Raw genomic sequence first — 15,673 nt, 5'->3', positions numbered from 1 at the left:
AGTCTCTCGGTGGGTAGGGACCACCGTTTAACATAGGCTTCAGTAATAAAGTTCCCAGCTGCTCCGGAATCAAGGAGAGCAATGACGTTCCGATAACGTTGAGCAACTTGAAGCGAGACTGGGAGATTACAATCATGAGGAGATGGAGAGGAGATCATTACTCCTAGCCGGCCCTCTCCTGGGCGAGCTAGGGTTTGGAGTTTTCCCGGACGTTCGGGACAGGCATTGATGGTGTGAGACGGAGCTGCACAGTAAAGACAAAGAGACTCAGAGAGACGTCTTCGGCGCTCAGCAGGAGTTAAACGGGAACGGCCAATTTGCATGGGCTCATCTTTAGATGGTGACAGTTGACGAGGAGGAGGAGCAGAAGATTTTGGAGCAGATGATCTTCCACGCTCAGTTGCTCTCTCTCTGAAACGTAAATCAACTTTCGTGCAGAGTGAGATTAGCTCATCTAACTTAGAAGGTAAGTCTCTGGTAGCTAACTCATCTTTAATAAGCTCAGATAAGCCATGCCAGAATGCAGCATACAGGGCCTCGTCGTTCCATGCCAGTTCGGATGCCAGGATCTGGAACTGTATCAGATATTGTCCTACAGTACGTGACCCCTGGCGTAAACGGAGAATCTCGGATGAAGCTGAGGTTACCTGGCCTGGCTCGTCGAAGATGCGCCTGAATGTTGACACGAATGCAGTGTAAGAAGATAGCAGGGTGTCGGACCTCTCCCATAACGGTGATGCCCAGTCAAGGGCGGAGCCACTGAGAAGAGAGATGATGTAGGCAATTTTTGTACGGTCACTGGGAAAATTGCCAGGTTGTAGCTCAAACTGAATCTCACACTGGTTGAGAAATCCCCTGCAGAATCTTGGAGATCCGTCAAATTTTGCTGGCGTTGGAAGATGAAGACGTGGAGCAGAAATGGGTAAGGTGGGTGGGGTTATAGCTGGAGTCACTGTGGTTGACGCACCAGATGCGCCTGATCCACGGAGAGTTGTCTGAATCCCATCCAGCCGAGTAGAGAGATCCTGGAGACAGCGGATGATGTGGCCCTGTGCAGCCTCCTGATGTTCTAGTCGGGCTGCCAGTTCTTGCATCGGCCTGGCCGCTTGATCCTGGTCTCCGGCTGGATTCATTAGGTCAGTGCTTACTGTCACAACTGAGGGCCTGAGCTGACGGGAGGCAGCCTCAGTTGTAGGGGCTGAGATGTACCGGAACCTGGGAGGTTGTATCAGACCCCTGGACATGTAAGTAACATGAATAATAACTGCCCGAAGGCGTGACCACGACAACTTAGATAAAAGTCAATGATGTTTATTATGACAACTCCGCAACACAGCAGCAGTAAAAGAAAACGTAAAAGTCAGCAAATAATAAATACAGTTCCTGGGTACTACAGGATGGCAGGAGCCACAGGGCACTGGTAGTGTGAGATAGTTCTTATGATCTTCTAGATGGAAAGTCCTTACCAGGCCCGACTGTAGCAATGGAGATAACCCAGGATTGTGCCAGCTGGTGTTCCAGGAAAAGCTGGGTTGCTGAAGGTAAAACAGCTGCTGTGGATACTGGCTGGAACCAGACTGTTGTTAGCACGGAGTGGATACTGGCTGGAACCAGTTAAATAATAAATGAACTTGGGAGCGATGAAATATGAACTGAAATGTAGAACTTGAGAGCGGAGAAATAATAATACCGGTGGAGAGTGGTAAAGTGTAGAAAGGACACCGGCCCTTTAAGGGAAGCTGTACTCTGCTGGAAGCTGAGCTGGAAGCAGGTAATGTTGTAGCTGGAAACAGATGAATCCACAATGGATTGGAGAGTCAGGCTACACCGCAGGTGGAATGCTGGTGCGGGTCTCTATGGTGGAAGTCTTGAGACAGGAGCTGGAACCTGGAAGACAATCACAGGAGAGAGACAAACAGGAACTAGGTTTGACAACCAAAGCACTGACGCCTTCCTTGCTCAGGCACAGTGTATTTATACCTGCAGCAAGGAAGGGATTGGCTAGGCAATTATGCAGATTAACAATACTGACAACAGATTGGAGGAAATGATCAGCTGACAGAATCCAAGATGGCTGCGCCCATGCAGACACTTGGAGGGAAGTTTGGTTTGTAATCCATGTGGTAATGAAAACAGTAATGGCGGCGCCGGCCACTGGAGACAGGAGACGCCAGGCTGACAAGTGCACATCCGACCACGCGGACACAGCGGAGGCCGCGGCTGACGTAATCGCCACTCTGACACTCTGCATGCAGAAGCTCAGGGACGGCGGCGGAGGCCGCGGGAGACGCCATGCCAGATGTAATAAGGCGTTACTGTGACAGCGTCTCAGAGAGACAGGAGAGGATGCAGGAATGTGAACATTAGGATAACAGATGGGATCCGGTCCTGGAGCGCTGAGCCAGCCTTAGGAGGCATCTGATGGGTAAGAAATGGCGTCCAGATACCCGGATCGTGACACTCATGTTAAAAATCAGCTGAAGTGAACATAGTAGGGAACAAAATTCACGGCTAGATGCATCATCACTTGGAAAGTGATAAAATGGAGATTGAAAAAGTGCCAGCCAATCAGCTCCTAACTGCCATGCCACAGGCTGTGTTTGAAAAATGACAGTTAGGAGCTGATTGGCTGGCACTTTTTCACTCTCCATTTTATCACTTTCCAAGCGGTGATGCATCTGGCCCCCAATCTTTCATTTATCTATCCCTCTGACTTCACTCACCAAGCTTCATTGGAGTGAGGCTTACAGGCCCGGGCCTCCTAGCTTCCTTCATGCGCTCATATTCCTCTAATTCTTTACTGGATACTGGAAGACAACAAAATTGGGTTTGTTGATGCAGAACAACTGAATATTATTTCTTTTTTCAAAGGTATTTTTATTGAAGGTTTAAGATTTACAACCACAAGTAAGATCACAATGAATGTCAGAGGCTACAGCAATTCTTATTTTATTCTAATTATTTAATAAGAAAGTATGACTTTAAATATTCTAATCACACAGCAAGAGATGTACATACATATTTGTTCCTGATTTGGAGGTGCACCCAATATCGCTGCCATACACAGTGGAGCAGATTTTTGCCACTGTGCAAAGCTGAACTATGCACCTACGCATGCTCTGAGACTGGTTACCTTCAGCGCACGCACAGTGGATTTATTCGCACAGTGAGTGACAAGTAGTCAGCGTTTTTTTGGGGGGGGGGGGGGTAAATGGGGGTGGCTAGAAAAAAAATGCAGGATTGTTGGGACCTTTTCTGGGCTTTCTCTAGTCAGCCACTGCTAATTTGTTCACAGGTGGAGAGGCCCCGGTGTCTTACAGGCATTGTATATATGCTCTATAGCGCATATTTCACCCTAAAATGAGGACTGTGGTCAATCTGATGGCTCCTGTGATGTCTCCCGGGCCCTTTCAATAGCCAGACTGCCGGGAGGACTAGAAGAAGTGGAGATGAGCCGTTGTCAGCGCCTTTCACTTCTGGACTCCACGGCTGGGTATGGCGATATTGAGAATCCAGACTTGGCACACTGCATATTGTGAAGGCGACTCCGGTACTCAGCATATACACAAGGTGGCTCAGCATCACAGTGAGGAGCTGAAGAGAAGAGGCATCTTTGCATGGCTGGACTTCAATAGCAGCTCCTGGTCTGGAGGATTCATGGAATGGCTGCTTGGAGGGCTTCGCTGCGGCTAATGATGCAAAGAGTAGGGAATGTGGCAGTGTCCATCATACCCACACATAGTGCCCATTATACACTCCTCCCATACCTGCATAGTGCCCAGAGTATATACGCCCCTCAATACCCGCACAGTGCCCATTATACACTCCCCCCATACCTGCAAAATGCCCAGAGCATGTACATCCCTCCATACACGCACAGTGCCCATTATACACTCCCCCCATACCTGCACCCCATAATGCCCAGCTTACTTACACCCCCAAAACCCACACAGTGCCCATTATACATTTCCCCCATACATGCACGGTGTTCGGCATACATACACCCCCAAACAAATATTATATCTCCCTAACAAAGCTCTTTATTGCTGTAGAGTGACTGTAGAGGTCAATATTAATTAATTTCTAGTTCATAAAACAGCTGTTAAATAATACATACACTTCTTACAGTAGCATTTATAGCAAAAACAAACATAAAAAAAGACAATTCAAGGAGTATCTGGCAAAGTGACTTCAACATGTAATATACTTAAATTTAATTCCCTTAGATATACACAAATGAGGACGTATCTGTTTGTCGGCCCCCAGCTTACATATCGGAAGTCACTAATTTGTAATGCTGTGCCTGCAGCTTCCCAGGCAGTATGAGATCCTGCATAATAATAATAAACAGTTGTAAAAAAAAAAGAAAAAAGCTATTTTGTGCGTTTGTCTCATTTTAATGAATCTAAGATCTGGATACTGTCACTGGAGTAATACAGTCATAAGGCATCAAACAAAACAGCTTGACCGTGCGACTTTGGAATATGCAAATTTGTTCCTAATTGTCTGGGATTTTTTTACGGAGATGTCACTTTAATGAACAACTCCTGAAAATGTTCTCTATAGGGAGCTGTTGAGCTTATTTTCAAGTACATGAATTATTCAAAGTACAGTAATGTGTGAGCTGAGCTTTAGGTAAAGCAACCATTTTGCAAAAGCCTGCAGTTTGCAGTACACATTTTACACATTGCAGCTGTTAAATTTATGGTATAAAGATGTATATTGCCTTAGTCAAGTTAAAAAGTTTGCTCATTTCCAGATAATTTAAACTAACAGCTTGTAAACACAACCGACATTAAATGCATACTGACTGTTTCATGACTTCAGTGTGACGTGTTGTTTGTCTGTATCCAATACATAGGCTCAGTGATGGGGAACCTTGGCACTCCAGTTATTGTTGAACTACACATCCCAGCATGCCCTGCTAAAGTTTTGCTATTTGGCCATGCTAAAACTGTATCAGGTCAAGCTTTGATGTGTAGTTCAACAACAGCTGGAGTGCAAAGGTTCCCCATCACTGCCGCTATGCCATAAACAAGGGTGCAGAGGCGGAACTCCGGGAGGCAACGGAGTCGGCTGCCGCCGGGCTCCTGGCCTAAAGGGGGCATCTCGCCTCCGTTGTCTCAGGTCTGTGCCGGCTGTAATGAGTCAGACTGATTCATGCCTGTATGCCCGTCGGCCACGATGTCCCTCCAGCGCTTAGTCCTTCTGCGCGGTTGCAGAGCCGAAACTAGGGGGGGGGGGCTAGGGGGGCATGTGACCTGGGCGCCAGACTGGAGAGGGCGCCGAGACTGTCACTAATCCCCCCTAACGCCCCCTCCCTATGCGGCAGCGATAGCATACAGCCGGGGAGCTCGAGCTCCAGACTCTGCAAGCTCCCGCCTAGCCAGCAGGCAAACTCACCGCATCGTAGAGATGACACTGAAAATAAACTACATCTCCCAGCAGCCCTTGCTGCCGGGAGCTGTACTTTACTTTCAGTTTCAACTCTGCAGCGTGCAGTGATCGGTACAGCAGAGACGCATTAAGAGGGGGCACAGGGGACAAATTACTAACCCCCCACCCCCTTCCCCCGCTCACCCCACTGCCAGTTACTTTAATAATTGCAGCCACTGCTGCAGTGAACAGAAATTCCGAAAAGGGGGCGGGGCTAAACGGCACTGTACACACAGTGCCATGCCAGCCAGCAACAGCGTGGGAGAGAGGAGGGGAGAAGAGCAGCACAGCCTAAACAGTGAGTATAACTCAGGGAAGGGGCACTGTATGTTTCTGTGACTGCTATATGTATGTGTGCATGTGTGTGATTGTATGTGAATAGGTGTGTGACTACATATCTGTATGGGTGTGGTATGCGTGACCGGGCATACGGACGCTGGTATCCCGGGAGCGGAATGCCGTCGAGGGAAAGGGGGGGTGGCGAGCGCAGCAAGCCCCTTTGCGGGCTCGCTGTGCTCGCCACGCTGGGGTGGGAGTGGTCCCTGTTGGTCGGCATGCCGACCGTCGGGATTGTAAGGGGGTGGGATATAGGGGGAGGTACTGTGACCAGCGGTCACATAACTACATCCCATCTGTATGTGTGCTTGTGTGTCACTATACATATGTGTCAGTATACATGTGTTTGTACAGGTGTGTGATTATATGTATGTATGTATGTATGTGAGTGAATGTATGTGTGCGTGACAGTATGTATTTTGTATTGGTGTGTGATTTTATGTATGTATTAATATATGGGTTATTATTTTATTTCTCCTTCATCCGTAGCCCAAATAAATAAAAAATTAAAATAGAAATTATGAAAATGCCTAGCGATCCCCTTTGCCCTTATGAAGTTTAGAGAGAGAGATATATACATTGTGTAACCAAAGGTCCGGCACTCCCAGTGTAGTATGAATTATTTTGCTGGTGCCCTCACAGGTGTAAGCAGATACAGAAGCAAAAGGTGCGGCATTGAAGTGGATTCTCTGTAATTAAGAGACACACACGGTCCTGTGTTTAAAATGCAGGACCGTGTGTGTCTCTTAATTACAGAGAATCAGCTTTAGTGCCGCACCTTTTGCTACTATATATATATATAAACACACACACACACACACACACACACACACACACACGCGCGCGCGCGCGAGGGGCGCTAAGTTAATGGCTCGCCCCGGGTGCCAAAACTCCTAGTTTCGGCCCTGGCGGTTGCAGTGGCTGTAGGAGTTGGAAGAGGTGTTGCTGCTGCCGCTGCTGCGGGAGGGGGGGACACCTGCTAGGCACCGCATACGTGCCCACAGGGGTTTCTGAGTACCTTGAACCCCCCCCTGCCCGCCGAAGCATTGGCGCAGCTGACCAAGTGGAGCTCGACTGAGACGGCTGCCTGAATCTAATGCAGGTGGAGACGCAGCGGCAGCGAGCAGCTCTTCTCCTGCAGTAACTTCCTATGGGGCTCTTTCTCCGTACTGGTCCGCAGGTAAGACAGCGCTCAAACTGTATGGTGCATGCAGTGGTGCTGGAGCCCGGGTAGGTTGCCTGTGCATGTGCAGGGGGGTGGGGGTAGGGAGGCCAATCCCGGGATCGGGATAGGCGGGATCCCGGGATTGGGCCCAAAAATGCCGGGATTTGAATCCCGGAATTGGAGCCTCCAATCCCGGGATTCAAGGGATTACATTGCGCAAGTGCGGGAGGGTGGGTGTAAGTAATATTACTTACTAATATTAGGCGGGCGGCAGCCATGGACAAGCTGAACGCGGCAGCAGTTCAAATGTAGCGCCGGCCGCCAGCCAATCAGAGCTGGCGGACCGGCAGCCAATCAGGAGCGACTGCTACAGCCGCTTCCCTGATTGGCTGCCGGTCCGCCAGCTCTGGTTGGCTGGCGGCCGGCGCTTCATTTGAAATGCCGCCGCGTTTAGTGTGTCCATGGCTGCCGCGGCCGCCCGACTAATAGTAAGTGTTATAACTTACACCCACCCTCCCTCCCTCCCGCGCTGCTACCAACCCTCCCGCTACCTACACCCTCCCTCCCGCACCGCTGCCTACACCCACCCTCCAGCACCGCTACCTACACCCTCCCTACCTCCCGCCCCGCTATCTACACCCTCCCTCCCGCACCGCTACCTACACCCATCCTCCAGCGCTGCTCCCTACAACCTTCACTGGTCCCTACTGCTGAAAAGTGCAGGACTTCATGCACAAACGTCAATATTTTATTATCTTTTACCCTTTCTCGCCTGATGTCAGTATATTTACGTCTGACTGTGGCAGGTGGTCTTTTTTTCTAAGCGGTAGATTTATGATACTAAATACTTGTTTATAGTTATTAAGGCGTCCATTATTTCATTGTAATTGAACCTTGATATACACTTAAGATAACTTATCAACTAAGAAATAAAGACACAGACACCACTGCGTTGGATTATAGGTCATGGCATTTATTAATTGGAAGACCAGATTTTACTCGTAGAGGGTGGCAAGAAAAGCGCTACCATTTGCCAGCTGATAGTGTCGGAGAGGATCCGATACTGCGTCCCAGGATGCAACTCGGATCAATAATGCATGCAGGAGCCGTGCTGCCTCCTGCTGCTTTACCATATTAGTGCTATTGCTGCTGCCTCTATGTACTGTAAGCAGCAGCAACAGCAACTCCAACTGCAACTGAATGACCCCCATTATATTGCCCAACGAAGGAGTATAAGACTTAGGGGTCTACTTACTAAGCCTTGGATGGAGATAAAGTCGCCGGACTTAAAGTACCAGCCAACCAGCTCCTAACTGCCATTTTTCAAACCCAGTCCCTGAAATGTTAGTTAGGAGCGGATTGGCTGGTACTTTATCTCCGTTGACTTTACCTCCACGCAAGGCTTAGTAAATGGACCCCTAAAACACTATAGGCACCAAACAGTTCAATTCAGCATGTTATTATTGGGACATACAGTATCTCTGGATATGATCCTGAAGGTTAAGGTCAATGTAAAGGAGGCTTACTTGTTATTTCCCCAGGACCATATATTACAAATAACCATGTTTACCTGCAATATGTGGTACTGAGGAAAGGACAATTAATGACACCATCAGAGCTGATGTTACGAGATCTGAAGGCATAGAACTAGCTGCCATGAGTGGTGCAATTATCACACAGATGACTAGGTATATACAGGTTTTAAGCAGTGAGGGGTATTCAAAATGCAGGGGATTCCAGCCAGGCAATCTATAATGTGTGAGTTGTTAATTCAAAGTATGTTCATTTCTGTTGTTTATTACATTTAATGTAATCTTACTTCACTACGTCCCCTTTTTTATATTCTTATGCAGATACTGTTGTTACTTTGAGGAATTGAGAATGGAGGGGTGCTGCGTGAAAGATTATTCTACTAACATGCATACTGGATTAACTCTGCACATGATAATATAACATTCCTGTGCTTATATATAATATGGGGAACACACGCACACACACACACACACACACACACACACACACACACACACACACACACACACACACACACACACACACACACACACACACACACACATATATCCCATAAATGTTATAATATTGGCAGCTATCACAACAGAGGCCATAGAGATAGCCAATTGAGTAGGGATGGCAGCAGCAATGACAGTTGAACTCAGTGGGTCCAGCAGCAGAATTGAGATGATTTTGGTAGATGCCCCAAACCACCCTATTTTGGTGCAATGACTCTAACACTAACATGTCATTTCCCATATCACTGTGTAATATCAGTGTGAAGATGCTGTTGATTTGAAGCACGGCCATCACCAACTGCCACCTGCATGCCACATTTGACTTCTCCATGGCATAAAACCTGTCAGGTCTCGGGTTTTGTCTGTCCCCGGAGGGGGCACTAGTGGGTCAGTGCAGGTGTGGTGTATAAAAGGAGGAGGCCGAAGAAAGTCCTGCGCATATGCGCTGATATTTATTATGTCACAGAGGTCACAGAGTAATTGGATAACAGATGGGATGGAATGCAATAGATGATAACTTGGAAGCCAATAATAACAGAAACTGAAGTAGGGATAATAACTGGTACCACTGATAATAGGAATAATGAACGGTAACTAAATCCAATGGAATGAATATTCAAAAGTCACTGGTAACAGAAATAGGAAATAACGATAAACTTGAAAACTGGATGCAAACGGTACTGGTAATTATGACTGAAGCAGACAGAACTCTGGTAATTGTAAAAAGCACACAGTCTCTGTAACATACAAGTTCTTTAGCCAAGCAAGGCCCAGGCAGGAGACCGTCCTAACACAGCAAACTTGTTAAATGCTGGATGCAATGCACAGAATGGAATGCTGGTAATTAGGTGCACAGGTTTAGCAATGAGTAAACACCTGAGGAGAGTCTCTTACTGCAGATGGATGTAGCAGACTGTGGCTGAAGTCTGAAGCAAGCAGGAGGAATGAAGGCTGGAGATTGAGACGATGAGAATCACAACAGGGAATCCACTTGAAGACAGGAACACGGGAACCAGGAGAATTAGCACACCGAATGTGACTCGTTGTCCGAGGCGATGAGACGAGCCACGGACTGGAACTTATACCCCTTGCTCGGTGATGATTGGATGTTGAACTCTGTGAGAACACACCCCGCTGGATTGGGTGTCTGGATCAGCTGAGCGCAGGTGTCATGGCGGCACCCATACCAGACAGACGCACACAGCGGGGCACACACTGGATGCGGTTCAAGGGTACTCAGCGACATTAGTTATGGCGCTCACGGACAGTGCATCCATGCAGCCGCGACTGGGGCATGACCTCCGGAGGCCTGCACACCAGCGCGCTGGTAAGTTAGATGCTGCAGAACGCTGATTCCTGACAGTACCCCCTCCTTTATGGGTGGGCACCGAACACCCCCGAGGCTTGAAGGGGAACAGTCTATGGAAAGCTTGGACTAACCATGGAGCATGAACATCAGTGGCGTTGATCCAACTCCTCTCCTCAGGACCATCCGGACCAGTCCATCAGATATTGTAGACGACCATAGCGATGCCGAGAGTCCAGGATCTTCTCCACCTCATATTCCACACCCCGATGAGTCTGGACCTTTGGAGTCGCCGGAAGAACTCTCTGGAAACGTTTAAGAATTAATGGTCTAAGGAGAGAAATATGAAATTAGTTGGGAACTTTCAGATAAGAAGGTAATTTCAATTTATAAGCCACTGGGTTGATGACACGCTCTACTGGAAATGGACCAATGAATCATGGAGCGAACTTCATTGAAGGAACTCTAAGATGGAGATTTCGGGTAGACAGCCAAACTTTGTCTCCTGGCTGTAAACTAGGAACTGCTCGACTTTTTCGATCAGCAAAAACTTTGTATTGATGAGATACGTTTTTGAGAGATAAATTAATCTTTTTCTAGATCTGTGAAAACTGTTGAAGAACTGAAGAAGCTGCAGGCACATCTATGATGGGTAAATCTTGAAAATCCGGAACTCTGGGATGTTGGCCATAAACTGCAAAGAATGGAGTGGTGTCTGTGGATGTATGGTAATGGAAATTATGAGCAAACTCCGCCCAAGGCAATAAATCTACCCAGTCATCCTGTGAAGAAGAAATATAGAGTCTCAGGAAGGTCTCAAGCTCTTGGTATACCCTCTCTGTCTGACCATTTGTTTGGGGGTGATAGGCAGTGGAGAATTTAAGTTTGACTTGTAGCGCAGAACACAGGGCCCTCCAGAATTTTGCCACAAACTGTACTCCCTGATCAGATATTATTTCAGTTGGAAGTCCATGTAACCTGAAAATTTCATGAAGAAATAACTGCGCTAATTTTGGAGCAGAGGGCAACCCCATGAGTGGAACAAAATGAGCCATTTTTGAGAATCTGTCGACCACTACCCAGATGGTATCATACCCTTTTGAAGGAAATAAAATCCATCGACAGATGAGACCAGGGACGACTTGGAATAGAGTTTGGCAACAGTTGGCCCGCAGGAGCCTGACGAGGAACTTTATGTTGAGCACACTTAGGACATGACGCTATAAATTCTTGAATATCTGCTTTCATGTGAGGCCACCAGTAGGTTTGAGACAAAAACTTAAAAGTCTTTAGGACTCCAGGGTGACCGGTGAACTTGGACGTATTAGCCCAGGATAGGAGATTGGGACGAAGCTCAGGAGAAACAAACATCTTGCCTGGACGTGGAACTAAGGATACATTAGTAGCGGCAAACACAACAGGATTAAGTACTGGCCGAGAAACTTGTTCAGAAGATTCCTCATTGGAGCTCATAGAGCGAGATAATGCATCTGCTTTGACATTTTGAGAGCCAGGTCTAAACTAGAGATGAGCGGGTTCGGTTCCTCGGAATCCAAACCCGCCCGAACTTCATGTTTTTTTTCACGGGTCCGAGCGACTCGGATCTTCCCGCCTTGCTCGGTTAACCCGAGCGCGCCCGAACGTCATCATGACGCTGTCGGATTCTCGCGAGACTCGGATTCTATATAAGGAGCCGCGCGTCGCCGCCATTTTCACACGTGCATTGAGATTGATAGGGAGAGGACGTGGCTGGCGTCCTCTCCATTTAGATTAGAAGAGAGAGAGTGAGATTGATTTGAGACAGAGACACTTGATTTACTGGAGCTTAGGAGTACTGTAGAGAGTGCAGAGTTTAGTAGTGACTGACCACAGTGACCACCAGACAGTGCAGTTTTATTTAATATAATCCGTTCTCTGCCTGAAAAAAACGATACACAGTGACTCAGTCACATACCATATCTGTGTGCACTGCTCAGCCCAGTGTGCTGCATCATCTATGTATATATCTGACTGTGCTCACACAGCTTATAATTGTGGGGGAGACTGGGGAGCAGTGCCAGTTATAGGTTATAGCAGGAGCCAGGAGTACATATTATTAAAATTAAACAGTGCACACTTTTGCTGCAGGAGTGCCACTGCCAGTGTGACTGACCAGTGACCTGACCACACTGACCACCAGTATAGTTAGTAGTATACTATATTGTGATTGCCTGAAAAAGTTAAACACTCGTCGTGTGACTTGTGTGGTGTTTTTTTTTTTATTCTATAAAAAACTCATTCTGCTGACAGACAGTGTCCAGCAGGTCCGTCATTATATAATATATACCTGTCCGGCTGCAGTAGTGATATATATATATTTTTTATATCATTATTTATCATCCAGTCGCAGCAGACACAGTACGGTAGTTCACGGCTGTAGCTACCTCTGTGTCGGCACTCGGCAGTCCATCCATAATTGTATACCACCTACCCGTGGTTTTTTTTTCTTTCTTCTTTATACATACATACTACATCTCTTTATCAACCAGTCTATATTAGCAGCAGACACAGTACAGTAGTCCACGGCTGTAGCTACCTCTGTGTCGGCACTCGGCAGTCCATCCATAATTGTATACCACCTACCCGTGATTTTTTTTTCTTTCTTCTTTATACATACATACTACATCTCTTTATCAACCAGTCTATATTAGCAGCAGACACAGTACAGTACGGTAGTCCACGGCTGTAGCTACCTCTGTGTCGGCACTGGGCAGTCCGTCCATAATTGTATACCACCTACCCGTGGTTTTTTTTTCTTTCTTCTTTATACATACATACTACATCTCTTTATCAACCAGTCTATATTAGCAGCAGACATAGTACAGTAGTCCACGGCTGTAGCTACCTCTGTGTCGGCACTCGGCAGTCCATCCATAATTGTATACCACCTACCCGTGGTTTTTTTTTTCTTTCTTCTTTATACATACTACATCTCATTATCAACCAGTCTATATTAGCAGCAGACACAGTACGGTAGTCCACGGCTGTAGCTACCTCTGTGTCGGCACTCGGCAGTCCGTCCATAATTGTATACCACCTACCCGTGGTTTTTTTTTTCTTTCTTCTTTATACATACTACATCTCATTATCAACCAGTCTATATTAGCAGCAGACACAGTACGGTAGTCCACGGCTGTAGCTACCTCTGTGTCGGCACTCGGCAGTCCATCCATAATTGTATACCACCTACCCGTGTTTTTTTTTTCTTTCTTCTTTATACATACTACATCTCATTATCATCCAGTCTATATTAGCAGCAGACACAGTACAGTAGTCCACGGCTGTAGCTACCTCTGTGTCGGCACTCGGCAGTCCATCCATAATTGTATACCACCTACCCGTGGTTTTTTTTTCTTTCTTCTTTATACATACATACTACATCTCATTATCATCCAGTCTATATTAGCAGCAGACACAGTACAGTACAATAGTCCACGGCTGTAGCTACCTCTGTGTCGGCACTCGGCAGTCCATCCATAATTGTATACTAGTATCCATCCATCTCCATTGTTTACCTGAGGTGCCTTTTAGTTGTGCCTATTAAAATATGGAGAACAAAAATGTTGAGGTTCCAAAATTAGTGAAAGATCAAGATCCACTTCCACCTCGTGCTGAAGCTGCTGCCACTAGTCATGGCCGAGACGATGAAATGCCAGCAACGTCGTCTGCCAAGGCCGATGCCCAATGTCATAGTACAGAGCATGTCAAATCCAAAACACCAAATATCAGTAAAAAAAGGACTCCAAAACCTAAAATAAAATTGTCGGAGGAGAAGCGTAAACTTGCCAATATGCCATTTACCACACGGAGTGGCAAGGAACGGCTGAGGCCCTGGCCTATGTTCATGGCTAGTGGTTCAGCTTCACATGAGGATGGAAGCACTCAGCCTCTCGCTAGAAAACTGAAAAGACTCAAGCTGGCAAAAGCACCGCAAAGAACTGTGCGTTCTTCGAAATCCCAAATCCACAAGGAGAGTCCAATTGTGTCGGTTGCGATGCCTGACCTTCCCAACACTGGACGTGAAGAGCATGCGCCTTCCACCATTTGCACGCCCCCTGCAAGTGCTGGAAGGAGCACCCGCAGTCCAGTTCCTGATAGTCAGATTGAAGATGTCAGTGTTGAAGTACACCAGGATGAGGAGGATATGGGTGTTGCTGGCGCTGGGGAGGAAATTGACCAGGAGGATTCTGATGGTGAGGTGGTTTGTTTAAGTCAGGCACCCGGGGAGACACCTGTTGTCCGTGGGAGGAATATGGCCGTTGACATGCCTGGTGAAAATACCAAAAAAATCAGCTCTTCGGTGTGGAAGTATTTCACCAGAAATGCGGACAACATTTGTCAAGCCGTGTGTTCCCTTTGTCAAGCTGTAATAAGTAGGGGTAAGGACGTTAACCACCTCGGAACATCCTCCCTTATACGTCACCTGCAGCGCATTCATAATAAGTCAGTGACAAGTTCAAAAACTTTGGGCGACAGCGGAAGCAGTCCACTGACCAGTAAATCCCTTCCTCTTGTAACCAAGCTCACGCAAACCACCCCACCAACTCCCTCAGTGTCAATTTCCTCCTTCCCCAGGAATGCCAATAGTCCTGCAGGCCATGTCACTGGCAATTCTGACGAGTCCTCTCCTGCCTGGGATTCCTCCGATGCATCCTTGCGTGTAACGCCTACTGCTGCTGGCGCTGCTGTTGTTGCTGCTGGGAGTCGATGGTCATCCCAGAGGGGAAGTCGTAAGCCCACTTGTACTACTTCCAGTAAGCAATTGACTGTCCAACAGTCCTTTGCGAGGAAGATGAAATATCACAGCAGTCATCCTGCTGCAAAGCGGATAACTGAGGCCTTGACAACTATGTTGGTGTTAGACGTGCGTCCGGTATCCGCCGTTAGTTCACAGGGAACTAGACAATTTATTGAGGCAGTGTGCCCCCGTTACCAAATACCATCTAGGTTCCACTTCTGTAGGCAGGCGATACCGAGAATGTACACGGACGTCAGAAAAAGACTCACCAGTGTCCTAAAAAATGCAGTTGTACCCAATGTCCACTTAACCACGGACATGTGGACAAGTGGAGCAGGGCAGGGTCAGGACTAAATGACTGTGACAGCCCACTGGGTAGATGTATGGACTCCCGCCGCAAGAACAGCAGCGGCGGCACCAGTAGCAGCATCTCGCAAACGCCAACTCTTTCCTAGGCAGGCTACGCTTTGTATCACCGCTTTCCAGAATACGCACACAGCTAAAAACCTCTTACGGCAACTGAGGAAGATCATCGCAGAATGGCTTACCCCAATTGGACTCTCCTGTGGAATTGTGGCATCGGACAACGCCAGCAATATTGTGTGTGCATTAAATATGGGCAA

General features: G+C 47.3%; 1 protein-coding gene and 1 long non-coding RNA gene across 4 annotated transcripts in view; one reads left to right on the top strand and one right to left on the bottom strand.

Moving 5' to 3' along the window:
• EPSTI1 (epithelial stromal interaction 1) overlaps window positions 1-15,673 on the bottom strand; it is a 252,994-nt gene that overhangs the window by 182,617 nt on the left and 54,704 nt on the right. For 2 of the 3 annotated variants that reach the window (XM_063952858.1, XM_063952860.1), the window contains exon 3: window positions 2,724-2,807. The exons of the other annotated variant lie outside the window; for it this stretch is intronic. In XM_063952858.1, the coding sequence (XP_063808928.1) occupies window positions 2,724-2,807 (84 nt within the window). The remainder of the gene's footprint in view (window positions 1-2,723; window positions 2,808-15,673) is intronic. 3 annotated transcript variants of the gene reach the window in all.
• LOC135016368 (uncharacterized) overlaps window positions 5,432-15,673 on the top strand; it is a 52,206-nt gene continuing 41,964 nt past the window's right edge. Inside the window, exon 1 of the long non-coding RNA XR_010214505.1 lies at window positions 5,432-5,734. This is a non-coding gene — a long non-coding RNA (uncharacterized LOC135016368). The remainder of the gene's footprint in view (window positions 5,735-15,673) is intronic.

Source organism: Pseudophryne corroboree, chromosome 2 (genome assembly GCF_028390025.1).
Source record: "Pseudophryne corroboree isolate aPseCor3 chromosome 2, aPseCor3.hap2, whole genome shotgun sequence".
NCBI lineage: Eukaryota > Metazoa > Chordata > Amphibia > Anura > Myobatrachidae > Pseudophryne > Pseudophryne corroboree.
Note: the sequence above shows the minus strand (reverse complement) of the source record. Positions and strands in the feature narration are given on the sequence as shown.